The sequence below is a fragment of the Salvia splendens genome, chromosome 8 (assembly GCF_004379255.2).
Source record: "Salvia splendens isolate huo1 chromosome 8, SspV2, whole genome shotgun sequence".
In the NCBI taxonomy this organism is placed as follows: Eukaryota; Viridiplantae; Streptophyta; class Magnoliopsida; order Lamiales; family Lamiaceae; genus Salvia; species Salvia splendens.
Window position 1 is genome coordinate 4,216,691 of NC_056039.1, and position 26,498 is coordinate 4,243,188.

A 26,498-nucleotide genomic window follows, 5' to 3' on the forward strand; every position below is an offset into this window, starting at 1 on the left:
TACGAGAATTGAAGACAAAGAAAGGGGTATTTTGGGGGATATACTTCGAAACGGATCGTCGCCGACCGTTAAGATGGTGACCAGTTTGACCATTCTACCCCTGCAATTCTCTATTGCAACGTTTCAAATCGGTTATTAAAATTTGTATTTTAGGGGAAAAAAATTAGTTTTCTATTTTAACAATATTTCAATCACGTTTTTCTTTCTATCTTTCACTTAATTTACCGATGATGTAATATTAAAACTTATATTATTTTTAAAAAAATTATGTTTAAAAGATGAATATGTTGTTTTTTATTGGGATCTAATAAAACTCTCAAATCTATAATTTCGGTGAGAGAGGAGAAATGAAGGATATTTTCCTAGTTCATTGATTAGTTTGGTTTTTATTGGAATCTAATAAAACCCTCAAACTATAATTTCGGTGAGAGAAAAATGGAAGATATTTTCATTAGTTGCAACATAATATTTGAAATATAAAACAAAATCATTAATGAATAATTTGATTTTTTGTCATCTTGTCACGTACCGCATCATCATAATCAAGAAAGGATTATTTTAATTGTAACTTGGCCTCCTTTAATGATCCACAATTTAAAGAAAGAGCCATAAAAATCTTAATATAGTAATATCATATCGAAACAAACAAAAGAAAGGGAGAAAATTATTGGAGGCGAAGTAACGCACACGTAAAACAATGTCTAAAAATTACAAAAAATATGAAAAATGAAGTATTGAGCGCTCTCTTTTTTCAACTTATGGCTAGCTAGTTGCATCCATGCACACGTCCATTTCATGACCCCATTAGTATGTATCACCAATGTTAATCCTAGCTACAGATTATCGAATGTTGGGAGAGGAAAAAATCAAGACTTGGAAATCGAAAGAGAATTTTATTCACCAGAAACGGAAGATGAAAAATTACTGAATAAAGCAGAATAACAAACTATTAAAAGCTCAAAACTAACTAACGGTCAGGATTAAACATGACTAACTAAGTACATCCAACGGCTGTTGAAACGAGTTGTTATAACAGCCGAACTCTTCTTCATGTTTTGATCGTTCTCTCCAGACCACGGAGCTGCCGAGCTACCGAACTTGGTGCCGAACTACCGAACTCTAACACCGAACTCGATTAAGCTCGTAACACCGAGCTCTGACACCGAACACCATCACCGAGCTCAAAAACCGAACTCAACAGCCGAGCTCAAAACCGAAGCTATCACAATCTACCAACAAACTCCACCTGTGATAGCGGAGTCACCAACCAGAACTCCTCCTCTCCAGTCCCACCAGTTTCAAACATAGCAGAAACTTTTCCTTAGGTAATGGCTTAGTCAACATATCTGCCGGGTTTTCTGAAGTGTGAACTTTGAAGACTTTCACATTGCCTCTTTCAATCTCCTCCCTAATGAAGTGCAACCTCACGTCTATGTGCTTACTCCTCTCGTGATATACTTGATGCTTAGCCAAGCTCAATGCACTGTTGTTGTCACAACCAATGCTCACACTACATTGCTTTACACCAAAATCCTCCAAAATCCCCTTTAACCACTTGCTTTCTTTCACAGCAGATGTCATAGCCATGAACTCAGCCTCTGTGGTTGATAATGCAACCACTCCCTGCAAGCTGCTTTTCCAGCTGACGACGGATCCATACAAAGTAAATAGGAACCCAGACTGAGATCTCCTGGTGTCTAAGTTACCAGCAAAATCAGAGTCACACCAGCCAACCAAAGCATCCCCTTCATGGTCTTCTCCTCCCTTGAACAGAATACCAACATCCGATGCTCCTTTCAAGTATCTCATCAACCACTTCAGTGCAGCCCAATGCTCCTTACCATGGTTGGACATATATCTACTTGTTACTGAAATAGCTTGTGCCACATCCGGCCTTGTGCTAATCATAGCATACATGATGCTACCAATGATGCTAGCATAAGGGATCTGTCTCATCTCATCTTCCTCAGCCTTACATTTTGGCTTCTGGTCTGCAGACAATTTATATTGTTGGCTCATAGGAACTGAGACTTCCTTGATGTTACTCATCTGGAACCTCTTGAGTATTCTCTGCACATAATCAGTTTGAGACAACACAATCTCTCTCTTCTTTCTATCTCTGAAAATAGACATACCCAGAATTCGTTTTGCAGAGCCTAAATCCTTCATCTCAAAAGCATTACTGAGATCAGCCTTAACTTTCTGAATTTCTTTCAAACTTGCTCCAGCCAAGAGCATATCATCCACATATAAGAGTAAGTATGCCACAGCAGCTCCACCTACACTCTTAATGTAGACACACTCATCATAGCTTGATTTCAGAAAACCACTCTTAACCATGTGATCATCAAACTTCTTATGCCACTGCCTACTTGCTTGTTTCAGACCATATATGCTCCTTTTCAACAAGCACACCTTTCCCTCATCACCTGGCCTCTCAAAGCCTTTTGGTTGTGCCATATAGATGGTTTCTTTCAAGTCTCCATGCAAGAAGGCTGTCTTGACATCAAGTTGTTCAAGCTCCCAATCTCTTCTTGCAACAATAGCCAACAAGATTCTGATACTAGTGTGTTTCACAACAGGTGAAAACACTTCATCATAGTCAATACCATGTTCTTGTGTGAAACCCCTAGCAACCAACCTTGCTTTAAATCTGACACTTTTACCATCAGCTCCTTCCAGCTTCTGTTTGAAAATCCATTTGCAACTCACTACCCTTCTACCATTGGGCCTTTCCACCAGCACCCAAGTCCCATTTCTAAGCAGTGAATCAATCTCCTCAATCATGGCTTGCATCCATTTTTCTGCATCTTTACTGTCCATAGCCTCTTCATAAGTGCTTGGCTCTGAGAACTCTATTTCCTCAGCTACTAGTAATGCATAAAACAGGAACTCAGCATCAGAGTATCTCTCTGGTGGCTTTCTGATCCTTTTACCTCGGTCTCTAACCAGCTTATAGCTTCCTGGCTCATTTGGTGTTGCTGCCGTCTGAGTTGGTTGTCCAAGATCAGAGGCATCAGGAAACTCAGATTCTCTTTCATCTTCATCCTGCTGCTCCTGTTGAACTCCCCCAATCTCCACCTCAAATCCAGAACTATCTACTGCAGTCTCTGAATTTTTCTTAAAAGGCAGCTCACCTTCCCAGAAAGTTACATCCCTACTTATCACAACTCTTTCATTTCCTGGCTCCACACACCACAACCGATAGCCCTTCACACCCGATTGGTATCCAATCATAACACATTTTAGGGCCCTTGCTTCCAATTTACCTTGCTTCACATGAGCAAAAGCTTTACAACCGAAAGTCCTCAAGCCATCATAGCCACTATGCTTCCCATACCATCTGAAATCTGGTGTGTCCCCTCCAATGCTGGAAGAAGGACATTTATTGATCAGTTTAACAGCTGTGGATGCAGCCTCTGCCCAGAACCGCTTCTTCATCCCAGCAGCCAAGATCATGCATCTAACTCTCTCAAGGATAGTGCGGTTTACCCTCTCGGCCACTCCATTTTGTTGCGGATTTAATGGAACTGTTTTGTGTCTTTTGATGCCTTTTGATTTGCAAAACTCATCAAACTCTTTGGACAGAAACTCCAACCCGTTATCTGTCCTCAAGCATTTCAAACTCAGCCTTTTCTCTGCCTCAACCTCACTGCACCATGTTTTGAAACAGCTGAAAGCCTCTGACTTCTGCTTCAATATGTAAATCCAGACCTTTCTACTGAAATCATCTATGATGCTCATGTAGTATCTGCCACCTCCAATTGAATTCTCCTGTGCAGGCCCCCAAAGATCACTATGGGCATAATCTAGAGGCATTGTTGAAGAATGTGTGCTGTTGGGATATGGCAACTTCTTGGCTTTCCCTAACACACACTCCTCACATTGAGTTGTATCAGTCTGATCTGAGCATTGCAATACACCCTTCTTGACCAGTTCCTTTATACTACCAATTGCTGGGTGCCCCAATCTGGTATGCCACAGACTCAAAGAATCACCAACCACATTGTGTGCATGCCCTGAGTCTCTTCTCTGAACAGCAGCCATCATGTAATATAGACTGCCTTTTCTAGTTGCCTTCAAGATAGATCTTCCTGCCTTACTAACAACCATCTGCCCACCTTCAGAGACAAATCTGCATCCCTTTCTTTCAAGAGAGCCTAAGGATATTAGATTCCTTTTAACATCAGGAATATACCTAACATCACTCAGAGTCACCATACACCCATTCTCCATCTTCAACTTGATGGTACCTATGCCTTTTATCAAGCACACTTGGTTGTTGCCTAGAATGACAGTTCCTGTTGACTCTTTAATGTCTTCGAACCAGTCCAGATTCGGGCTCATGTGGAAGCTACACCCTGAATCCATTATCCAAGATTCCTTTCCCTTTTCCTCCATCACATTCAAAGCAACAGAAACTTCATCCTCTTCGCAATATTCTGCTGTGTTGACAGCTTTTCCTCCCTCAGCCGCTTGCTTTTTCTTCCACACGAAGCAGTCCTTTTTGAGGTGCCCTGGTTTCTTGCACCAGTGGCAGGACCGAGTTTCTCTCCCCTCCGAGCTTGAAGGCTTAAACTCATTATATTGGTTTTTCTTGAAACTCTTATTCTTGAATTTCTTGACATTGAGACTCTCAGCCTGTGTCTCCAATGCCTTCCCACCTGTCAATCGCAGCATCTCTTTCGCCATCAACGCAGCATGAACCTCGGCATATGTGATTGGCTTATCTCTGCCGTAGATTATTGCATCGCTTAGCTGATCATACGAACTTGGCAACGCATTCAAGACCAGTATAGCCTTGTCTTCATCCGTGATCTTCACATCCACGGACCCAAGATCATCAATGATCTTATTAAAATCTTCCAATTGTTCGACGATCGATTTTTCGGCTACAAAATTGTACGAATACAGTCTCTTCTTCATATAGAGCCTATTGGCCAGGGATTTTGCCAAATAGACCTCATCTAACTTCGCTAGCACCTCAACCGCCGTGGTCGCTTCTTGAACCTCCCTCAGAACTTTATCACTGAGACAAAGAATAACCGCACTGTGAGCTCGCTGTATCATTTCATCGAACTTCGCCTGTGCTTTCTCATCAAGAACTGGCGCATTCTCCTTATCTACCGGAGCCAAAACCGCCGCCAAACCACGATCGATCAGAATCGCTTTCATTTTCATCTTCCACAGACCGTAATCATTCTTGCCTGTGAATTTCTCAGCCTCAAGCCTTGTCGCCATCGAGATCGTTTGAATCGTCCGCAAACCAACCTCCTTTCACCTCTTTCCCACAGACGGCGCCAATTGTTAATCCTAGCTACAGATTATCGAATGTTGGGAGAGGAAAAAATCAAGACTTGGAAATCGAAAGAGAATTTTATTCACCAGAAACGGAAGATGAAAAATTACTGAATAAAGCAGAATAACAAACTATTAAAAGCTCAAAACTAACTAACGGTCAGGATTAAACATGACTAACTAAGTACATCCAACGGCTGTTGAAACGAGTTGTTATAACAGCCGAACTCTTCTTCATGTTTTGATCGTTCTCTCCAGACCACGGAGCTGCCGAGCTACCGAACTTGGTGCCGAACTACCGAACTCTAACACCGAACTCGATTAAGCTCGTAACACCGAGCTCTGACACCGAACACCATCACCGAGCTCAAAAACCGAACTCAACAGCCGAGCTCAAAACCGAAGCTATCACAATCTACCAACAACCAACAATACTAAAATAAGTTACGTGTGTATAATTCAGATTTTTTGTAAATAACATATCCCTTTTATTCATTTTTGTTAGCATCCGCAAAGGCGCTCGTACCGGCGGACGTCCGCCATTGTGCAAAGGTGACGCGGATACGGACGTCCGCTGCGGACACCGGAGTTCCGCGACGTTCCCGGGACGTCCGCCATTGCGTTGACTCCACGGACGTCCGCGCAAATGTCCCAGTTATTTTATTATTTTTTTAAAAAAATTCTATAAATACGGCTCGTTGAATTTCATTTCATTCGCCCCACTTGTATTAGCGAGTATGTCTCTCTGTCTAAATACTTTTCTTTTGAAGATAAATGAAGCACTACGATAGTGATTCCCCCGCCACGAGCGAGTCACAGGGACCGATCTTTCCCGTTGGCGGAAGTACCCCAATGTCCGCCACGATGTCCGGAATAGCGGGGATGATGCCCCAACTCCAAATGACGGCGGGGATGATGCCCGGTTACTACAACATGTACCCGCCTTGGTATGGGATGATGCCCCAAATGCCTGGGGTGAGTGCCGGAATGACCCCAATGCCGGGGATGATGCCGCCCCAGATGCCTGGGATGATGATGCCGGGGATGATGCAAGGCTTGCCTGTCGCTGCGGGGGGAGTATGCAGGGGGTCCTCCAATCACCGGTGGACAATGTCTATCGCCCCTATATGGATTTACTGTCGACGGAAAACCCCCCGAGTACTCCCCTCGAGACTTAGTTCACTGGCATCGAGACGTTCTCAATGGAGGAGCTGGGGCTATCTCCGATCCGGGATTCTCCCACAGACGCACCAACGGCGACAGGGAGGAGGGGAATGACAGAGAGAGGGAGGGGCAGGGGACGAGACACTATCTCGCCTGCGGCGAGGTACGATGGTGAGGCGGTGGCCGCTGAGGTGGGGGAGGGATCCAGCGGGAAAAAGAGGACCGTCTAGAGCACAGAGGAGTGCATCGCGCTTGCGAAGACGTGGATCAGTATAGTGGAGGATCCATATATCGGGGCTAACCAGCATATCGACAGGATGTGGTGGCGCATTAGCCAAAGCTACTTCCAATTCAAACCGCTAGGGGGGAAGCCTCACAACGGAGAGCAATGCCGGAAACAGTGGGAGCGGCTGAAGAGGCAGCTCAGCCGATTCGCCGGCATTTACACAAACAACCTCCGCTCGGCAACCAGCGGTATGTCTGCCGAGGATGAGAAGCTTTTGTCTCACCATCAGTTCATAGACGCTGCGGCGGGCTTTGGGGAATTCAAATATTGGGAGGTGTATCTTGTGGTGCAGTCTTCGGCTAAGTTTACTGCGGGTGTTGAATCTGGGTGGTCGAAGTGGACGAAGATCAGCGCCTCTGGGGAGTCAGTAGCAGTGCTGGTTCCCACGAACTCCCCCCGGCCGAGGCAGAGTTCCCGACACCTTCATTGTCGGCCCGCCGCCGTCGCCCGGTGGGGCAAAAGTCCTCGGCGCGGATGGCGAGTGGAAGCGCCAGCGGGTCCGCCGAGGCCCAATCGGCAGCTCCTACCCAAAACGATCCCGAGCTCCCCTCACTCGCCCGCGTCGCGCAACATGAAACCATGTTACGTGCAATGGTTGAATGGCGAACATCGACCGATCGCCATTACAGGTCGTCGCTGAAGGATATCATCAATAGTATGCGACGCGATTTGGGGTTGGGAGACATGGCGGAGAGTGGCGACGAGGGGACTACCGGCGGGGACGACGAGGGTACTGGCGGCGGGGAATCTTAGGAGTGAGCCGGCGGTTTTTTTAACTATGTAATTTTTTTTAATAATTATGTATGTTTTTTTGTACTATGTATGTTTTTTTTAAAATAAAGTGGTTGCAATTTCTCCGTATTTGTGTCGAAATTTTAATTTCGTAAATTGTTTAATTTGGTGAATTTGTGAATTTTTATAATTGTGGGAAGTCCGTCAGGATGTCCTTGGGGATGTCTGCCACTGTGTAATGGGATGTCCGCCACTGTGCAGTGCAATGGGAAGTCCTTATGACGTGGCATGAGGTGTTTTTGGGATGTCCGCGGGGACATCCGCACCACTGAGGATGCTCCCATTAAAACTATTCCACTAATAATACTTTATATTGTCTCTATATTTAATTTTTCTCTTATTTTATTAATTTTACATTAAAACTCGTACCGTCGGCTAATAATTTTATTTATATTAGTAGTTGATAAGAATGTTCGGTAATGATAAATAAGTTTAAAATTTAATGAGCCATTTCTCTAGCACGTACGTAGTAACATATATTCAGGTAGCAATCATATCAATTCCCCAAAGTCGTGACATACCACATATAAATATAGTGTTTTTTAAAAATAATTTGCTTCCTCCACTTTCATCAATCAATATTTAAATAATAGGCAGGATAATAATTCACAAGGAGTCGAAACCATGACAAAATGTAACATTGTTTTTGTTTCCATTAATAAAACCAAATATATAAGGCTACTCTTGAATTTACAAATATCCAAATTGATATAAGTTGGGCAAAAGGAGCGAAAAAAACAATGTAATGACACATATATACTACCAACTTTGATTAATCTTCACTTAACAACACCAATAATTCAACCACCCTAAGTTTTACTTAATTGAACTCTTATACTTTAAGCAAGTATAGGGTTAAATTTGTTCTCTAAAATATAGAGATTAATGTCCTCTGTCTAAATGGGTTATTCTTGCAATCAAGGGTCTCAAATTTTAATTTAGGTCAAACGTTCACACCCAATTTGGTCTGTTAACAGTGAAACGCAACTTAGTTGGTAAAACGTTTCTCCTCCAACCAATAAATCAGGATCGAGTAATCATGGAATAGATGGAAAATCATTATTGATCATTCTTAGAAAAAATGGCATGTTGACACTAAACAGAGTTCCTAATAAGTGTAGGGTTAAATTAGGACAACTAAAGGGTTGATTTAAGGTTAAGAGCATCCGCAACGGAGGACGTCCCGGCGGACGTCGGACCGGCGTGCCGGACGTCTGCCATTAGGCATGCGAGGGGTGGATGCGGACGTCGGCTGCGGACACCGCAGATCCGCGGCTTTCCGACGACGTCCGTCGTGACGTTCGCCATTGCGGTGCCACGACGGACGTCCCGATTTTTAAATTTTAAATTTTTTAAAAAAACTCTATATATATGATTTTTTAAAAAACTCTAACGCATGTATAATCGTCCGAAATGAGGGCCTAAAATAAAAACATATCATACCTCGTTCGGCTAGCGGCAAACTATAGAGATTCAAGTCTTTGGTGCTTGCCCTACGATACAAATCGTAGATCTGGATGGCATCCCCGCCACTCGCGTAATTCACGGCTAAGCTATCCCATTACCATATGTGCTTTGTCGTCGGCTGTTGCGTGACTCGGCTGACCAGCTTCGTTTCGAGGTTTTGGACTAACCAAGTGATCACACACAGTGGTCGGCTTGCTGCCATTGTGCGAACATCGGATCTGTCCTCGCCGGCGGGGATGGAACTCCGGTGATGTGAGATATCATCCCACGTCCACTGATGGACGTTTTCATAAGGACGGACCATACCGCATAATTTTCTCCGTTGAGTTTCATCCCTACCATCAAGGGATGAGAGTCAATTCTGCATGGTATGGGTTTTTTTGGTTTGTTGGCTACAATCAGTTGGTTCGGTTGGGGTTGATTGTTTGCAATGCTACTGCGCATAAAGTTGGAAAATAGGCGTGCAAAACTCATCCGCTTTGGATGTGTTATGTGTTATGGCCGCCGGTGATTTCTTTTTCCAGATCTGACATGGTTTATTCTTTACAGGTTTTGGCTGGGTTCGGGAAAGGGCTTATGAGCGATGATGACTCGGTTTCTGAGCGATGATGACTCATTGTCTCTGATACCATGTTAAATGGCATAGATTAGAATGTTTGTGTATGGCTCGATAATATTATTGCTTATATGGTGCCATTTAAATAGGGAGAGTAAATCATGTACATGGAATGTTTCTATCATGGCAAACAAAGAATTCATTACAGAATATTTTCACAATCCCCCAATTTAGGTGATTGATTAAAAAAAAGGCATAACATGTACTTTGTTTGAATCGTTTTTTTGTTTGGGATGGTTTTTTTTGTGAACTATGTACTTTTTTTAATATAAATATGTATATGCTATTTTTTAAAATAAAATCGTTGCATTTTTACTGTATTCGTGTTAAAATTTTAATTCCATAAATTACATATTTGTGAATTTGTGAATTTTTATTATTGTGAATGACCTTGGGGATGTCCCTCATTGTGCAGTGGGTGTGTCCTTATGACGTAGCAGTGCAGTGAGAGGTCCTTATGACGAGACAAGAGGTGTTTTTGAGAAGTCCGCCGAGATGTCCGCCGGGACATCCGCACCACCGTGGATGCTCTAACATCATTTCTTATATGTAAGGCCATTTTGAGACTAATCCAAATTATTCACATGGCCCAACTTTGTCGAGATTCGCATAGCCCAAATGCTTCTAAAATCATGGGCTTTCTGCTAGTGGCTGAGCTGATAATTTTGGACATTTACACTTTTCTCTTTCTTTTTTGTTTTATTTATATATGGGTACTTTTAAGAAATACTTTACTTCTTTCTCTCAAATTATTTATTTTACCATCACTCCAATTTTCTTTATTTTCATCTAGCTATTTTATTTTCTCATTATTTATTTTTTAATCCTCTGTGTATTACTCCTATTTCTCAATCTATGGGTATCTACGCACTTAATATGGGACTCAGAGTATGTAAGTCCAATATTATCACACTTTTTTTAGCTTGTTGATGCAAATCAAATATTCAATCTTTATATCCTCAAACTTTGCGTGGTTTTACTTAGTTCATCATCAAGAAAACTCTGAAGTATTTTATCAAACACTTTGTGGACAAAAGTTTTCTTTCAATGTTTATGCTTTTCAAAGCTTCACCTTATTTCATGTACTGATATTTTGATCAAGTTTCTCAATTTGTTAAACATTCATGTAGGGAGAAAAGTACGTGGGTGAGTTTGAGAAGCTGAAATATCTGCCCAGCTGCAAAAGTTAGATACAAAACGTGGAGGATAGAATTTCGCCGGAGACCCGCCGGAAATGGACGCTCAATGCTCCGAACAGAACCATTATCTGCCATTTCACGCAGCAAAGCTACTTACCCGCCCGGGCCTACATCGCAACGCCCGTCCGGGCCAATTCTCGAAGGCGTGGAGACTCCAGTGCTTACCACCCGCCCGGGTGAGTTTTGCACCAACAAATACAACCGGTCGGCTAAGATTCGAAAGGCGTAATGAGTCCAGAATGGGTAGAATTTCTATTACCCGACCGGGTGATGTTTCAATTTCAAAATCCACCCGGCCGGGTAGAGCAATTCTAACTGGCAGTTTATTGGGCAGTTTCATTCCTGACAGTTGGGCGGTTTTGCTTGGAAGAAAAAGGGAACGAATTGGGCAGAGAAGAGGGAGAGGACGGCAGGAACGATTTTTGGAGAGGAATTCCATTCATCAAATTGAGATTAAGTTTGGAGTGATTCGTGGGGTACGATTTTGGGAGAAAACAAATTGGTGAGAATTTGGAGTGGAAGTGCTACGTGTTTAGTTGGAAAAGAAGAATTCTCCAAAGTCAAATCATCATCTTCAAGGTTTATGATTCAAGGTTCATCTCCATTATCTTTGTTCTTAGTTTAATTATGTTAGACTAAGAATATTGCGTTGCTCCAAACATGTTGTTAGACAAATTAATTTCATGATTTATCTTATATTCGTTTCTATCTCATGCTCGTCTTTGCTACTTGTTCGTTAAATGAAGTTATTACTTAAGGTGCATCTTCGGTGATAATTCCTTAATCTTAATTTAATGTCTCTTTAGCTTGAATTAAGATGGATCAAGGTAGTGTTGGATTATCAATTGAATTCGTTTAGATGACAAATTGATATTGGATGTTGAGCATAATTGAAACCGTTATTTGAATCTCGCGCTTCCGTAGGATTTTTAGAATTGTGAAACTTGGTTTTAAGAATATGTGTTTAGCTATTCTTTGACCATTTGTGTTTAGCATGTTTAGGGCCTACACCTTAGTTTACTTTTAATTGTCCCGAACGTTATGAGATAGAATCGAATATATAAGATAAATCCTCTTGTTGTCTACAATTGTTTGGAGTAACTTTCGTCTCTCTTGTGTTAATTAGAAATTTAAACTTTGTTTCTTTTGTATTAAAAATCTTTCTCTAATAAAAAACCGACATCTTTAATGTTTATTATTTTAGGTGAAGTTAAACAAAGACACCTTAAATTACTACACACGAAGCTGTAATCTTGCAATGAAGTGATAATACTTGGGTTAATTAATTGAACTAGAGTGCAAAATTATTTTGTTTTGATAAACCTATCACTTGTTCTAAAAGAATTATATTTCTTATAAAAAAATTATCTCTTAAATTAATATAAATATACTTTCTTCACTTAATACCTAGAACAAAAATTTTCAAAATCTGTCTCAATTACCTAATTTGTGTTGTAGTACTATACTTGTATATGTGGTGATCCTTATCCACAGCAACAGTACTTCATAAGCAATAAACACATGAAATACCAAAATCACCCCTGGGCACGGGCAACACAATCACGCAAATGAACGGCCAGGGCCCCACCTGCATCAATATTCTCATTTCTCAATTCCTCTCGAATTATCTATTTCGCCTCACCACAATCGCTAAACCGTTTTCTCTCTCCCGCTCAATGTCGACGGCCGATGACGCCGGCGCGGCCGTCAATGCGCCGAAGAAGAAGCAGCGTGTAAGCAGCAGCAGCACCTGCCTCCCATCCACTCTCGCTGTCATCGATTTATCCGACGAATCCCTAACCGAAAGGCCTCGCAAACCGCCTCTCCTCCGCCGCACCGCCTCCCATTCTCTATTCCACTTCTCCCCGTCCTCCTCCGCCGCTGATTTCAACGATCAGTGCACCGCAGACGTCGTCCTCGCTCTCCGCCTCGACCATCAGCCGTCTTCTTCATTCGATTGCGACGATGCTTTCTCCGAATCGAGCTCGATTGCTTCCCCCGAGACTCAGATCTATTTGCACTCACGAGTTCTTCGCCGATCGAAATACTTCGCCGCGCTTCTCTCCGACCGCTGGCAGCAGAAGAGCGACGCGGCTTCGTCGATGGATGAAGAGAATTGCTTCAAAATCCATCGTATTACTCATCGTATTCCGGCTGTTTATGATTCTATGGATGACTACGTGACAGTGCTCAAACTCCTCTACTCTGATGATTTGTTGTTTGCGATTGATAACCTGTCGACCGCGCTTGATTTGCTCCCGATCGCGCTTGAATTGTTGTTTGAAGATTGCGTTAAGGCTTGTGTGAGATTCATCGAGGCAGTGCCGTGGTCGGAAGATGATGAAAAGAGGATCTTAAGTTTGATTCCTCTACTGAGTGAGGAAGAATCAAAAGAGCTCCTCGCCAGAGTTTCTCCCCTGAAAAATGATTCATCCGAGGAAATGCTTCACGGATTGATCCTCTCCGCAATCCACAGCAATTCGAACATGGCCTTCGCGAAGGCGTTCGTCGCAAAGCTGCTGAGGGACTTCTCGTCGAGGGAGACGGCGAGGAAAGTTCTCGATGCGGCGTTCGACAAGAGTTTGAGAGTCGTGAAGCAGTCGTTGGAGGAGTACTCGAGTCCGGACTTCAGAGGCAGCCACGACGAGACGGAGGTTATCCAGAGGCTGAATTTGCACACGGCGATGACTAATTTGAAGCACGTTCTGTGGCTGGTGGAGAGGATGATTGAGCTGAGAGTGGCGGATACAGCCGTGAAGGCGTGGAGCGAGCAGGCATCACTCACGGCGGATTTGAGGAGGGCGTTTCTCGATGATCTATGGCGTGCTTTCTTTCCGGGACTACCCTCTGTAGTGCTTCGCTGCACTTGCCGGCTTGCTAGTGCAGTCGTCACGGGGAATATCTTGGCTGCAAGACAGGTTACCATTTTGATGCTTTTATATTCATGTTTGGTGTGAATATTCAATCCATATCTATCGGTGTATATATATCAATGTGTGATTCCTTAGCTGGTATTTTATTTTGATGGTATTTCATTGAGAATTTGAGACAGAACTGTGATCTTAAATGGCTAAGAAATGGAATTTCATTGTTTAAGTTTGAAGGGTAGAATTTGAGTGTTCATGTATAAAAAGTAAAAGTGGGGTTATGCAGGTGAGGATGAAGCTAGTGAGGGATTGGCTGCCGGTGTTGATTATCTGCAAAGAGAGGGTACCGATCATGGGGTCGAACAGTATGTCGCTGTATGTGGAGCTGGAAGACATATTTTTGAGGATCATATCGACTCTCCCTATATCAGATTCACAGGAATTGTTGCAGCAGTGTCTTAGCTTCTCAACTCGGAACATTGATGACTGCCCTCACTTGGTCGATGCGTTTACTACTTGGTTTCGTCGTGCCAACCGACCCGCACAGGCAGATCTTTCCGAGTGATGCTTGTGGGTCTTGGTAGGAGGAGATCCATCGCTTACCACGTGAGCTTTGTAAATAGACTATTGCCATCTTTTTTCCCTTTGAAAGTTGCAGTAAGGCAGGAGTCGTCTTCATTTTAATGTCTGTGACGAACTAATGTGCATTTTGCTGCCCATGTATATGTTTGAGAATGGATGTTGCTATAACTTAGAAGAAATAAAAGATGAAGTTGCAGTTAATATGCGGAGTACTTGTTTTGTCATGGTTTGTTTGGGTTTTGTTTAAACTTGATAATATCAGTTGAGCAACGAATCGATTGTGAGTGATATTTATACGATCGAATTTCATCCATGCTTTTCAGATACGGATATCTATTACATTCTCATGTATACTCTGCAAGAATCAAGAGTAGATAAATAGACATGAAAATGAAGATTAAAATCCGAGCATCCATTGATAGTGAAATCATCCTTCAACAATCTTAACGGCCGACCTGCACCACATAAAATCACAACATGAAACACTGTTGCATCAAATGAGAATAAAAACACATTTGGAGGAACTGCATACCCGAAAGGGTTCTGTTTGATTGCCAGCAACTCAACGTCGAGCTGCATAAAATTCATAAGTACTTCTATATTTGGCTCAAAGAAGTGTAGTAATAAAGATATGAAATACAAGTACCTCAATGGTTGCATTGGGAGGAATTTCTTGCACACCCTTTCTTCCGTATGCTAGCTCAGGAGGTACAATACAATCAGTAGTCTCTGCATTATGCAACACAAGCTAGCTTTGAGTAGTCAAATTTGAAGCATGTGTGGGAGATTGATCCGAGTTTCACTCACTCACCTGGCCACCGACACGCATGCCTTCAACTCCCAAGTCCAATCCTTTAAGAACCGCTCCTCTCTCGGATTGACCAACATCAAATCCATACGGCTACAACAAAACATTAATCGTAATACTCCATCCTCAGTCACACACACCAACTCAAACATTCTTACTTACCGTTCCACCCCCAACTCCCATGCCTTGTCTGCTCGTCATAAACGTGATGCCTTTCCACTTGGCTACGTAATGCACCTAACAAACGCAATGCATTTACCACAACACGAGTTTCTTTCATTACAACAACAGATTTAAATCGAACATACAGAATCCAACATTTGCAAATCCATGTATTTGGATATTAAAATTTACTGTGCCACAGTCATACTGCAACCCGAGATCCCTTGACAGCTTCGAGTCCGTCTCCCACCTTCAAATCATAGTACCTACAACTTCAAGCCTATCATCAAATACACAAACTGATGCCTTGCTATAATAGATTGATAATGCTATAAAAACAGACAAGTTTAAGCTGTGATCAAGTGCCCAAATTCAGATTAACATTGATATAAACCCGCATTGTCTGAACTGTATAAGCAATAGTTAAAATCAATATAAGTAAAGGAAGAATCTGAGAGATGTGATCATATAGTACTAACTTCAGACCATTTGGGAGGGTTTTGAATTCACTTTCAGGAACTTTTGCTCCTCTCAGCTGCAGCATATAAAAAAATTACTGTCACCAAACTCAGAATACCATTTTTTGGGGTAAAAATATGAAAATGGCTCACAGCTCTTCTACTTGTGCTCACTGCACCAGCTGCTTCACATAACGAAATCCCAGCAGCTGATAAATCATTAAAAATGAAATAACTTGTTAATTTAGAATCAGAAAATTTCTAGGAGAAAGAATCCTACTGTACATAGTAGTAATAGAAAGATTCACTACATCACATGAAACCATTTACCGATAGATGAAATCAATTAACTAAAAACTCCTCTGTCAAAACCAACCGCATTTTGAATGGGGAAGATTTCTATCATTCAAATGCCCGATACTTAATTCGATTCGATCACGAATACATTAAATCACAATTCCCTCGATCAAATAGTGAAACCAAGAAATATTAAGCCAAAGGGGTTATAAAAAATGTTACTAACTTGCAGCAAGAAGAGAGCTCAGCAGCGCCTTCCGCCCCTCCATATGCAATTTCTGGACAGAGGTCTCCGAAGATGGCGATGAACAGAGGCAACAAGACGACGTCGTATTCGTGTAAGAGAGTCTCTTTGTTGAAGAAGATGAGAGAGGGTGGTGGGAGAAGATGGGCTTGAGTGGATGGTGAAGGAGAGAGAGCTCCATTTCCCTTTGTTGTCAGTTAAGCAAAAGCCGTTATGATTTGGCGAGTGAAGGGATTATATCGTAACCATTTTTAGCCACAATTTCACATTCGACATAAAATGCGCAGTCATAATTAATCTGCCTATATCGTTATTACAAACCACGACTCTAGATTTAAACGCGCGCGGCCTTCTCTTGATCTGACTCATACACAAAAACAGCAGTGAAGTCGCACATAATCGGTGACGAAAATGATACGAGGAGTGATCGTAATGAACGATCAAGGCAAGCCTCGCCTCATCAAATTCTATGAATTTCAGGTTTGCCTCATTAATCCTCCCAATTAACCTATAATTATGGTTCCATTTTTGAACCATTAGATCTGTTAATTGTAATTGCCAGCTGAAATTTTTAAATTTTATATGCTTAATTAGCCGCCGGAGAAGCAGCAGGAGCTGGTTCGGAGCATTTACAGAAGTCAGTCGTGTTTCTTTTCAATCAAAAATTAATTTCTGATTTTCAATTTTCGGTAAGAGGAGTGAAATCATTGATCAATGCGTGCAGTTTTATGCAGTAGAGCAGAGAACGTGAGTAATTTCGTTAATGCGGATTCTCTTTTCGGGCCGGTGAGTTTTAGGATTGGGGATTTTGAATTGCTTTTTTTTGAAATTTATGAGATTATGTGTGTGGTTTGATTTTTGAAAAGGCGTGTTTGATCAATTTGCAGAATGTGTGGCTTGTTTATAAAACTTTTGCAACACTCTACTTTGTGTTCATATTCGACAAATCTGAAAATGAGCTAGCGATGATGGATCTGATGCAAGGTATTCTTTCAATTTGAATTTATGGTTGGACCTGGTTTTTTTTATCTTTGATTCTCGAGACTAGCTTCCATTTTTACAGAACTTCTGCATAATTAGGACTCTGTTACTGTGGTAATCCTTGGCACGAGACCGCATTTAGCATGAATTTTAGAGATAAAGACGTGTTAGACCAAGCAATGCATGACTTGTAAAGCACACGAACACGGCATGGAAATGAGGTTTTCGATACATAGTTCAAGATTATGCTACTCGTGTGTTTATTGTATGTTGAAGATGACAAAGCACGACAATGACATAAACTAAACATCCTTATGGTAGAGAGTAGCTGCCTTACCGGTAGATACTTATAATAAGGTTCGAGCTTTGAGGAATGGAGTCTTTAGGTGGTAAGTGTTCTGAATAGCGCATGAATTCTTTGGTAAAGTGAGTACTAGTGTAGCACAGCAATATCAGACTTGTTCTGTAACTGAGACGATATGAAATCATCTCTTCGCTATGGTGAGGTCAGTCAGACTGTCAGTCTTATTCATCATCTCATGTATTCTCATCTCATGTATTCTAAGCATTCACCACCAACAGAAATTGATGAATAGTTGTATTTGCCTTGTCTTAACATATACTCCCTCCGTCCGTGAATAACAGTCTCATTTCTTTCAAGTACGGGTTTTAAGAAGTGTTAATAAAAGTGGGTGGAAAAAAGTTAGTGATATATAGTTTTAAATAAAATGTGAGTGGAATGAGTTAGTGAAATGCGGTGCCTATTTACCATTTATAGTAAAAATGAATTGGGACTCCTATTCGCGGATGGACTGAAATGGAAAAATAGGACTCCTAATCACGGACGGAGGAGCACTACTATTCTTGGGGTAGTTTCTTAGTTTGACTGGCAGATCAGCATCGCCTAAATATGTCTATACTTTGAGAGGGAATGTGGGCTTTTCTTGGAGTACATTCTTTTGCCTTTAATCATGTTATGTTTATAGTTATTGCACTTCCATTTAGTTATATGTTCCATGTCCGAATCACTAGATTCTCATGAATTTGATAGAAAAGAAATATACCTGTAATTTTTTGCATGTGGAAACTCGTCTATTGTGCTGTTTCTTGGTTATGTCTAATATTTTTAACATCTTTGAACTAATACAGTATTTGTGGAGACATTGAACAATTGTTTCAGAGAGGTATGCGAGCTTCACATAGTGTTCAATTTTTACAAGGTAGATTTGTTTCCTAGCAATACCAAAGTGTTTTCAAACATGTCACTTTGGCTCGTTGCTTATTACATCTGATGTAACAGGCTTTACGATTGTTCAGTTACTTAAATTCATGCTGTTATAGCAAATTTGCTCATTTCCAGCGCGATTTGTTCTTCAGATCCATATGATTTTAGATGAAATCATATTAGGTGGACAAGTGCTTGAAACAAGTTCTGAAGAGGTGGTCAATGCAGTTGATGCAATCTCAAGGTGTGTGTGTGTGCGCGCGCGTAGTATTGCAATAGGAATCCCTGCTGTGCCGTAGGGTCTTAATTCATCGCGCCCAACTTGGAAGCGTCTGTGGCTTAACAGTCTGCGATGCTTCTTTTTCACCTATTTATATCCCTTTCATCTTTAAATTTCTTTGAGACTATTATTACTAATACTTAAATAACGATGTGTGTGTCTGTGTGTATGGATGAAGGCATAACCAGATCATTTTATGCAGGTTGGAAAAGAATGTCAATTCGATGATTCCATCTATTCCTGGTTGGCAGAGATGATAGCAACTGATATTTCGTAGTTTCTTCGAGTTTGAAGACTAAAGATATTATCCCCAAGACCACACCCTTTGTTGGAAATCAACCGGTGTTGATGCTGATTGATAAAATCCTCTTTTTCTTAGAAATGAACATTTGACATGATACCTTCAACGGAATTCTTGAATTGCATTAATTCATGCCTTTGTATAGTTCATTGATGTGAACTATGTCCTTTTTCTTTCTAGATGAAAAAGAATATTTTTTTATTTTATTTTACTCATCCCCAAATAAATAAAATAAAACAGAAGAAACAAACCCTTCCCTCTCCCCATATCCAAAGGCTCAGGGAAGATCTCCTTCGAATGTCTTCTGTTTGACGATGAACCAATCCGCCCGCTCCCTATAGACCCCGTCATTCCCGACTGCTTGAAACCGTTGCTGCCTTCAGCTTTATGGGACATGGCCGCTGAAGAACCCTGCCGCCAGCTCCCAAATAGAGCAGCACTCCATGACCCTCTAGAGGATGTTGCGGTTCTTACCACCTTCAGAGGATTTTCCAAAGCTTTGAGGATGTTGTGCATCGCCTTGTCGGCTTGGGATTGAGGCAAGACCTCGCGATTATTGCCATCGCTCGTACTTCTTCTTGGGATTGAAGGGTCCACGATGTTTGTGACTAGCTCCTTGTCGTACATACTAATGTACGGTTGCGTTGCTTCTAATCACTCCTTCGTGGTGGTGTTGGTGGATGAACTCAAGCCCAGCTTACCAGTCACAAGCTCGAGCCATACCTTCCCGAAGCAGTATACGTCGCAGGCACACTTTCCATTAGGCGTACCTGATCATTGGGATAGAAGAGAATGTTTGGAATTTTGTATCACTAGATATAATAACATCAACACGTGATCATAATTGCAATGTGGAGACTAAAAAAAACTGGATTGAACTAACAATGTTATGAAGGATTTTACAGCTTTCATCTATACTTATAGAGGTCATGAATGCACTCAGTTCCATATTCTACCCTTGGCAGCATACTTGAATCAGACAAATAAAGATAATAAGCACAAACTATTTCATGTTTAACAAATTAGGCATGTGCGTAGTTCCTGGTGTTCGTAGCATTAATGAGGCACAAACTCAAAATAAAGGACGTAACTATACCTGAACCTGAAGCAGCTTGGTCCGAAGACCTGCATACAAGGGGGGAACAGTCATTATCTCGACAAAAAATTGCAAGATACAGAAAAAAAATAAGTAGGTTATAATCTACAGAACAAGCTGTATGCAAAGTTATAATGTTCATGTTCAGCTGAAAATATTGGCAGTATAATTGTTACAGCATCAGAGAATTATATACTACTATATACCAATATTAAATACAAAGAGTGCATAAAACAGATTCCCAACAATAAAAACATTCTGTTGAAGTGTGAACCAAACAGATTCAACATCCCAAAATGAATATGTTCAGGGATATTGTGAATGAAAGATAAGATCTCCAAGCTTTCATATTCAACAAACAAAACCTCAGTGCTGATGAAGATTCAGTATTTGTTGTCTTGAAGTTCATTTGAAAATTGAAAACTTCATAATAATAAATAAATCAGCAATCGGGATGGGATGCAAATAGGAAATACTCACTGTGGGAACCGTAGTAATCTCATGATCATATGTTGATGAAAATTTCCTTCTTGGGCTTCCCAACCATACTTCAGTGTTTGCGTCCAATTTTACGTGGCTTTGAAGTGAGTACGTAAAATGGCAGAGAAAGCAGCAAACAAAATTTGTTACGAAGCTGAAGCTCACCTTCACCAGAACCGAATCAAATGCAGTGATTCAATCTCCAAACTCCGTCTCCGCTCATTCTCTTCTCGGTTGCATATATTGACAGATGAGATCAAAAAAGGGAAGAATTCCGAACAGAAAAAAAAGCAAAATTTATGAAATTTAGGTGGAGAGGCAAAGAATTGCTTCGATACAAATAATGAATGCTGATGATGATGGATAACAGTATAGGTGTAGAGAGAGAGCAAGGTTCCCACCATTCCTCTCACTCTAACTTTAGCTCTGCGCTGCTTTTTATCCCTCTCCAAATTATGGGAAGTAGAAAGTTCACGGTTTACCGGCGGGCCGGCGGCAGTAGATCCGGGTCGGGTCTGATCTGGATGGGATTTACTGTGATCCGTAAGGGTTTGATCGCCGAAATTCCCGCCCAATTCACTTTTTAAATTTTAAAATATAAAAAACATTCTAGAAATTAAAATTTGAAGTACTCTATTTAACACATTCTTGGAATAATGAACTACAGTAACTGTAAAATAATAAAAATCTATTTTGTATACTTGAACAACATTGAGTTACACATCGTAGCATTGTTAACACTGCAGGCCGGATTGCACCGGGGTCTCGGCCCGCAGCCCAGCGCGTTGGAGGGACGAGATATGCGGCCTGGGTGGCGCCTGGTGATGCAGTGGCGTCCCTAGACCACGCCCAGTTCCGGACCGGCTTGGCGTTGGAGCCTCTGGGTCCGTGACCCGTTGCGTCCCGGCCCGGCATTGGAGGGCCTTCGAGCCGGACTCGAACCCCCTACATTTTTTTTTCAAATTTTTGGCTTATATATATATATATAGGGATGTATTCATTTCCTTTTTGTATCTTTTGTTCTTTGTTCTTTTTAATCTCAGCCCCACGATTTTGTCATCCGACGGTTAGATTGGTGTCACGTGTCATTTAATAATGCAGATTTTCAGTTGAATAATGCACACCGACTAATAATGCATCATTATTGTGTAATAATGCAGATTTTCAGTTGAATAATGCACACCGACTAATAATGCACCATTATAGTGTAATAATGCAGATCATCTGGACCGTTGATGAATGAGATCTAACGGCCCATATTAAGAAGAATAAAGGTTCTAAGGGATGAATAGGAGAATTACACCCCTATATATATATATATATATATATAGGGTAGTGATCAAGGTATAACTAATCTTAAGTGTATAACTAGAGAACAAATCTCAGTCACACATCTTAATGGAATAAATATTATTTATTTTAATAATACAAAATAGGCTAAGGGTATTTTTGGAAATTACAATATGAAAATATAAAATAGGATCATGAACATGCTTCTGTGAAAATTGTTGTTCCAGCGCGAATTGAAATCACCCAACGTAACGCCAAAACCCACTTGCTCTGCCTTCAGCTCGATACAAGTGTAAAAGGAGGTGGATCGAATGATCAGTCTACATTCACAATTACAATAGAGCTCGCTTCGCAATTGAGGATTTCGTCGTCAAGACTACTATCAACTACTTTCAACTGCTCCTCTCTCTTTACAATTCTTTTATATATACGGATTATAATTGATGTTGATAAAATTGTAAACTTAGATTAATCCCACAACTTTAACATTATTTTGGCTTGTGTTTGAATTTTTTATCGTGTAAAAATTAATATTAAGCACGGTAGTTGAACATTTTGTCTCCATAGAAATTTAACTTTTTTCAAATTTAATATTATGAGATAATTAAAAAAATATTAAAATTATAAAATAATTAGCTATTTTTGTAAAAGGTTAGAATGATGAGAAATTGACTGTGACTTTTCTGCCAATTTATAATTTAATCAAGCAACCAAAAAAAAAATTTAATTATATAAGTAGTACAGTACCAACTTTCGTTTATATGTTTGGGTAAAGATCATGCTTCTGTGAAAACATGATTTTACTTCACTCTTGTGTACAAAACACATCACTCTTATTCTGATTTTACTTCACTCTTGTTCAGAAAACACTTCACTCTTGTTCACAAAACACATCACTCTTATTCTGATTTTACTTCACTCTTGTTCACAAAACACTTCACTCTTGTTCAGAAAACACTTCACTCTTGTTCACAAAACACATCACTCTTATTCTGATTTTACTTCACTCTTGTTCACAAAACACATCACTCTTATTCTGATTTTACTTCACTCTTGTTCACAAAACACATCACTTTTACTCAGGTTTTACTTCACTCTTGTTCACAAAACACATCACTCTTACTCAGATTTTACTTCACTCTTGTTCACAAAACACATCACTCTTACTCAGGTTTTACTTCACTCTTGTTCACAAAACACATCACTCTTACTCAGATTTTACTTCACTCTTGTTCACAAAAACACATCACTCTTATTCTGATTTTACTTCACTCTTGTTCACAAAACACATCACTCTTATTCTGATTTTACTTCACTCTTGTTCACAAAACACATCACTTTTACTCAGGTTTTACTTCACTCTTGTTCACAAAACACATCACTCTTACTCAGATTTTACTTCACTATTGTTCACAAAACACATCACTCTTACTCAGGTTTTACTTCACTCTTGTTCACAAAACACATCACTCTTACTCAGATTTTACTTCACTCTTGTTCACAAAAACACATCACTCTTACTCAGATTTTACTTCACTCTTGTTCACAAAACACATCACTCTTACTCAGATTTTACTTCACTCTTGTTTACAAAACACATCACTCTTAGCATGATTTTACTTCACTCTTGTTTACAAAACACATCACTCTTAGCATGATTTTACTTCACTCTTCACTCTTAGCATGATTATTTTTGGGACAATTCAACATTGATATTATAATTATATCAGAGCAAGACGAAACAGAAAGGGGCTACATCTGAAATGCATAGCTAAAATCTCACAAAATTCAAATACTACACTACATCCCATCATAAAAATTGCAACGATAGCTTATCACCTAATGTTAATTCCCTAATTAAAGGAAATCAAAACTAAGAAAAACAGAAGATAAATTGGGAAATGCAGGCTAAATCATATCATAGATCTGTGTGTTCCCGCTCGGGGTCAGATGCCACGATCATGTGCGACAAGATGTCGTAGAGCGGCCCGCCCTTGGCCATCGCCTCCTTCTTCTCCTTGATCACCGCGATGAGCTCCTTCCGGAGCGCCGACGCCACCTTGTTGACGGTGGCGGTGTTGTTGGCCGCTGGAAGAGTGATGATTGGAGACACCGATGCAGATTCCTTCGTCGGGGAAAGAGAGTCACTTGAATCGCGAAAATATTGATAATTTCCAATCGAATTCCTCTTCAATCGGACGAATCGACGGTAGGAGAACTGAGAACTATTTTGCAGAAGAAGGAAGAGGAGGAGAAGAGAAGAAAGCGGTTTCTTTTTCAAATGCCAATGATGTAATCTAATTTTGGATGTGCAATGACCATTATACCCCCGCCTTATTATTGTGGAGTAAATTTGTGATTGAGGGAACTAATATCTCATTAAATTCAAAAATTAATACTAGCCCTTGATTTTTTTGATCTTGTGGCTATTATTTGTTCTCTAGTTATATGGTTAAGAGGTGTTTGCCATAGATCATGACCATATATATATATATATATAGGGTTTTGATCAAGATAGAACCATTCTTAAATGTAGAATCAAGGTCAAATGGAGGCCGTTGGATCTTTTAATCCAGTGGTGTTGATTTGCCATTAATATTAATTAAATATATGGTAAACTTGGTAGTTTATAATTCGGTAGTTTTGATCATGTCCTATATTTGTGGGATGGTTATATTTGATCTTGGCCGTCCATTTTTTCTCATCCAATGGATGAAATATAGTTCTAGGTTATACACTATAGGATTGTTTTGTATATAAGACTAAGATCAAATATAACCATCCCACAAATATAGGATTGGTTTAACTATATCTTCAACATTCTTCCACTACTTTCTCATTTCTATCCTCTAAATTATTTCAATATTTGTTGTTCGTATGGATTGGTTTAACAGCGACAAACGCGAGTTGAACGAGTTCGTCAACGCCAACAACTGGTACATATCGGCATCGCCGCACGAAAATGTTGCACCTAGTCCGGGGGTGGCGTCCACCACGGGCCCCATGGACTTGTCATCGTCTGTTATCACTGATGAGTTCGAAATTAGTGATATGGAGCGGTAGGGAGGGGCAAGGCTGCGGCAGCTGATGATGAGGGGCCGAAGAAGTATAGCATGAATGAAACATTGTGGCTGGCGAGGAACTTCGTCGACGTCTCCGAGGATCTTGTCATCGGCAACCAGCAGAGCGGCAAAGGGTTCTGGGAGCAAATTGCCCAGAAATACAACGTTGGTCGACCAAGAGAAACGTTCGAGCGTAGCTACGTGAAGCTACGGAAGCACTGGGGGTCGGGTCCAGAGGGAGATGACGAAGTGGAATGGCAAGTGGACTAACGTAGTCCGGATGTGGCCGAATGGTCACAGCGAAATGGACCTCGTGGCGAAAGCTAACGAAGAGTTTTACTCTGACGGGAAGAAGCACTTCAACTACTACGACGATTGGAAGATTGTCGAGAAAAGCCCGAAGTACACCAGCGGGGCAGAAGCGGCGGGAAGTGGGATGCCGAAGAGAACTAAAGTTTCCGCCACCGGAAACTACTCTTCGAGCGAAAGAGGTTTGGCAATCAACCTCAACGTAACATACGCCGACGTCTTCATCTCATCCTCTAGCACTCAAACCCGGCTGATGGTAACTAAATTGGCAAAGAGGAAAGGGAAGGGGAAGGCCGCTACGAGTTACCCCACTATGCCGCCGCCACCCAATCCTTCTCTGGATAAGATATCCGACTCTATGTCGGATATGAGTGTTACCTTGCGGTTGGGCCATCTGACGGAATTGACATCGAAGGATAACTTGACAATGTCAGAGTTCGAGCTCGAGTTGCACCATGAAATGATCGCCTACCTTCGCACAAATGAAGAAGAAGTAGTTTTTTTCATTTCTAGGTCTTATAATTTTTATTTCTAGGATTTGTAATTTTTAATTTCCAGGATTTGTAATTTTTAATTTCTAAGGTTTGTAGTTTTTTTTCAACTGAACAATGAATTTTTTGTGTTTTAATTGTTCAACGTTTTTTATTTCACGCGTAAAATAGGTTGTAAATTGTGAATAGTGCAATTTAATAGTTGTGGCCCAGATGGGGCCTGCAGGGTTAGAGGAGTAGTGGCATGAGCCTCAAAATTAAGGGAATGATGACGTGGAGGGGACTTGAAGCGGAAATTGAAAATATGGAGAAAAAAAACACAGTTTGTATTTATAAATATATATAGATTTTTTTTGATAAAACAATTGAGTTTTGCGTGTTCCATTTGTGTTTAAGATAGTTGGAGTAGAGAATTTTTTTTTTTGCTGAACTTTGAGTTTGAACCTTTCAAGTTAAATGTTTTCAAATCGTTTTATGTACTATTTATTCGCGTCTATAGCTATCGCATTGTAACATTTTAATTTATATATTGGTTTAGTTTCATGTATAAAATATTTACGCTTTTTATAGTTGTTGAATTTTGATTTTTTTTACATGATTACTATTTTTCATATCTAGTATATAATATTATAAAATAAAAAAAATTATATACAGTGGATCCCTTACCGAGAAATTTTTTTGCGTCCGCTCCTGTTGGGGCCTGAATCCAGGCCGGGGTTAAGGATGCTCTCACGTAACGATTA

At 40.7% G+C, this 26,498-nt stretch overlaps 3 protein-coding genes and 1 long non-coding RNA gene across 8 annotated transcripts; 2 read left to right on the forward strand and 2 right to left on the reverse strand.

Annotated features, from left to right (window-relative positions):
• The first annotated feature begins 10,425 nt into the window (after positions 1-10,425).
• Positions 10,426-14,472, forward strand: LOC121745379 (BTB/POZ domain-containing protein At3g05675-like). Of its 3 annotated transcripts, none has more exons than XM_042139254.1 (3): positions 10,426-10,515; positions 10,754-13,740; positions 13,976-14,472. In XM_042139254.1, exons 2-3 carry the CDS (start codon positions 12,391-12,393, stop codon positions 14,252-14,254), a joined length of 1,629 nt encoding a protein of 542 aa, XP_041995188.1. In that variant the 5' UTR covers positions 10,426-10,515; positions 10,754-12,390; the 3' UTR covers positions 14,255-14,472. The 3 variants fall into 3 exon arrangements, with proteins under 3 accessions (XP_041995188.1, XP_041995186.1, XP_041995187.1); XM_042139253.1 differs by lacking the exon at positions 10,426-10,515 and adding an exon at positions 10,581-10,630; XM_042139252.1 differs by lacking the exon at positions 10,426-10,515 and having other exon boundaries at positions 10,564-13,740.
• A 61-nt stretch (positions 14,473-14,533) lies between these two features.
• LOC121746219 (peptidyl-prolyl cis-trans isomerase FKBP16-4, chloroplastic-like) lies at positions 14,534-16,564 on the reverse strand. 2 transcript variants are annotated; one of them, XR_006038937.1, is made up of 9 exons: positions 16,223-16,564; positions 15,853-15,908; positions 15,721-15,776; positions 15,450-15,507; positions 15,242-15,316; positions 15,083-15,172; positions 14,918-15,000; positions 14,804-14,844; positions 14,534-14,726 (listed from the first exon to the last, which is right to left on the reverse strand). XR_006038937.1 is itself a non-coding variant. In XM_042140154.1 (9 exons), the coding sequence occupies exons 1-9, from the start codon at positions 16,419-16,421 to the stop codon at positions 14,699-14,701; spliced, it is 705 nt and encodes a 234-aa protein (XP_041996088.1). In that variant the 3' UTR covers positions 14,534-14,698. The 2 variants fall into 2 exon arrangements, 1 of the variants encoding a protein (XP_041996088.1); XM_042140154.1 differs by having other exon boundaries at positions 14,918-15,019; positions 16,223-16,421.
• LOC121746220 (AP-3 complex subunit sigma-like) lies at positions 16,538-19,228 on the forward strand. 2 transcript variants are annotated; one of them, XM_042140155.1, is made up of 7 exons: positions 16,538-16,720; positions 16,835-16,877; positions 16,965-17,026; positions 17,128-17,224; positions 18,371-18,441; positions 18,599-18,690; positions 18,929-19,228. In XM_042140155.1, exons 1-7 carry the CDS (start codon positions 16,652-16,654, stop codon positions 18,981-18,983), a joined length of 489 nt encoding a protein of 162 aa, XP_041996089.1. In that variant the 5' UTR covers positions 16,538-16,651; the 3' UTR covers positions 18,984-19,228. The 2 variants fall into 2 exon arrangements, with proteins under 2 accessions (XP_041996089.1, XP_041996090.1); XM_042140156.1 differs by having other exon boundaries at positions 18,371-18,405.
• A 122-nt stretch (positions 19,229-19,350) lies between these two features.
• Positions 19,351-21,130, reverse strand: LOC121746221. The gene is made up of 3 exons (XR_006038939.1): positions 20,604-21,130; positions 20,124-20,152; positions 19,351-19,797 (listed from the first exon to the last, which is right to left on the reverse strand). It is a non-coding gene; the product is annotated as an uncharacterized LOC121746221 (long non-coding RNA).
• Between the last annotated feature and the right edge of the window lie 5,368 nt (positions 21,131-26,498).

Excerpts from the sequence above, each read along its gene's own strand:
- LOC121745379 (XM_042139254.1), top strand. The coding sequence starts at position 12,391 with ATGAACGGCCAGGGCCCCACCTGCATCAATATTCTCATTTCTCAATTC. Across the intron at positions 13,741-13,975 it reads ATATCTTGGCTGCAAGACAG|GTGAGGATGAAGCTAGTGAG; the intron begins GTTACCATTTTG and ends GGGGTTATGCAG.
- LOC121746220 (XM_042140155.1), top strand. The coding sequence starts at position 16,652 with ATGATACGAGGAGTGATCGTAATGAACGATCAAGGCAAGCCTCGCCTC. Across the intron at positions 17,027-17,127 it reads CGGATTCTCTTTTCGGGCCG|AATGTGTGGCTTGTTTATAA; the intron begins GTGAGTTTTAGG and ends ATCAATTTGCAG. Across the intron at positions 18,442-18,598 it reads TAGTGTTCAATTTTTACAAG|ATCCATATGATTTTAGATGA; the intron begins GTAGATTTGTTT and ends TTTGTTCTTCAG.
- LOC121746219 (XM_042140154.1), bottom strand. The coding sequence starts at position 16,421 with ATGGAGCTCTCTCTCCTTCACCATCCACTCAAGCCCATCTTCTCCCAC. Across the intron at positions 15,020-15,082 it reads GCATGCGTGTCGGTGGCCAG|CTTGTGTTGCATAATGCAGA; the intron begins GTGAGTGAGTGA and ends ACTCAAAGCTAG. Across the intron at positions 14,727-14,803 it reads ATCAAACAGAACCCTTTCGG|GTCGGCCGTTAAGATTGTTG; the intron begins GTATGCAGTTCC and ends TATGTGGTGCAG.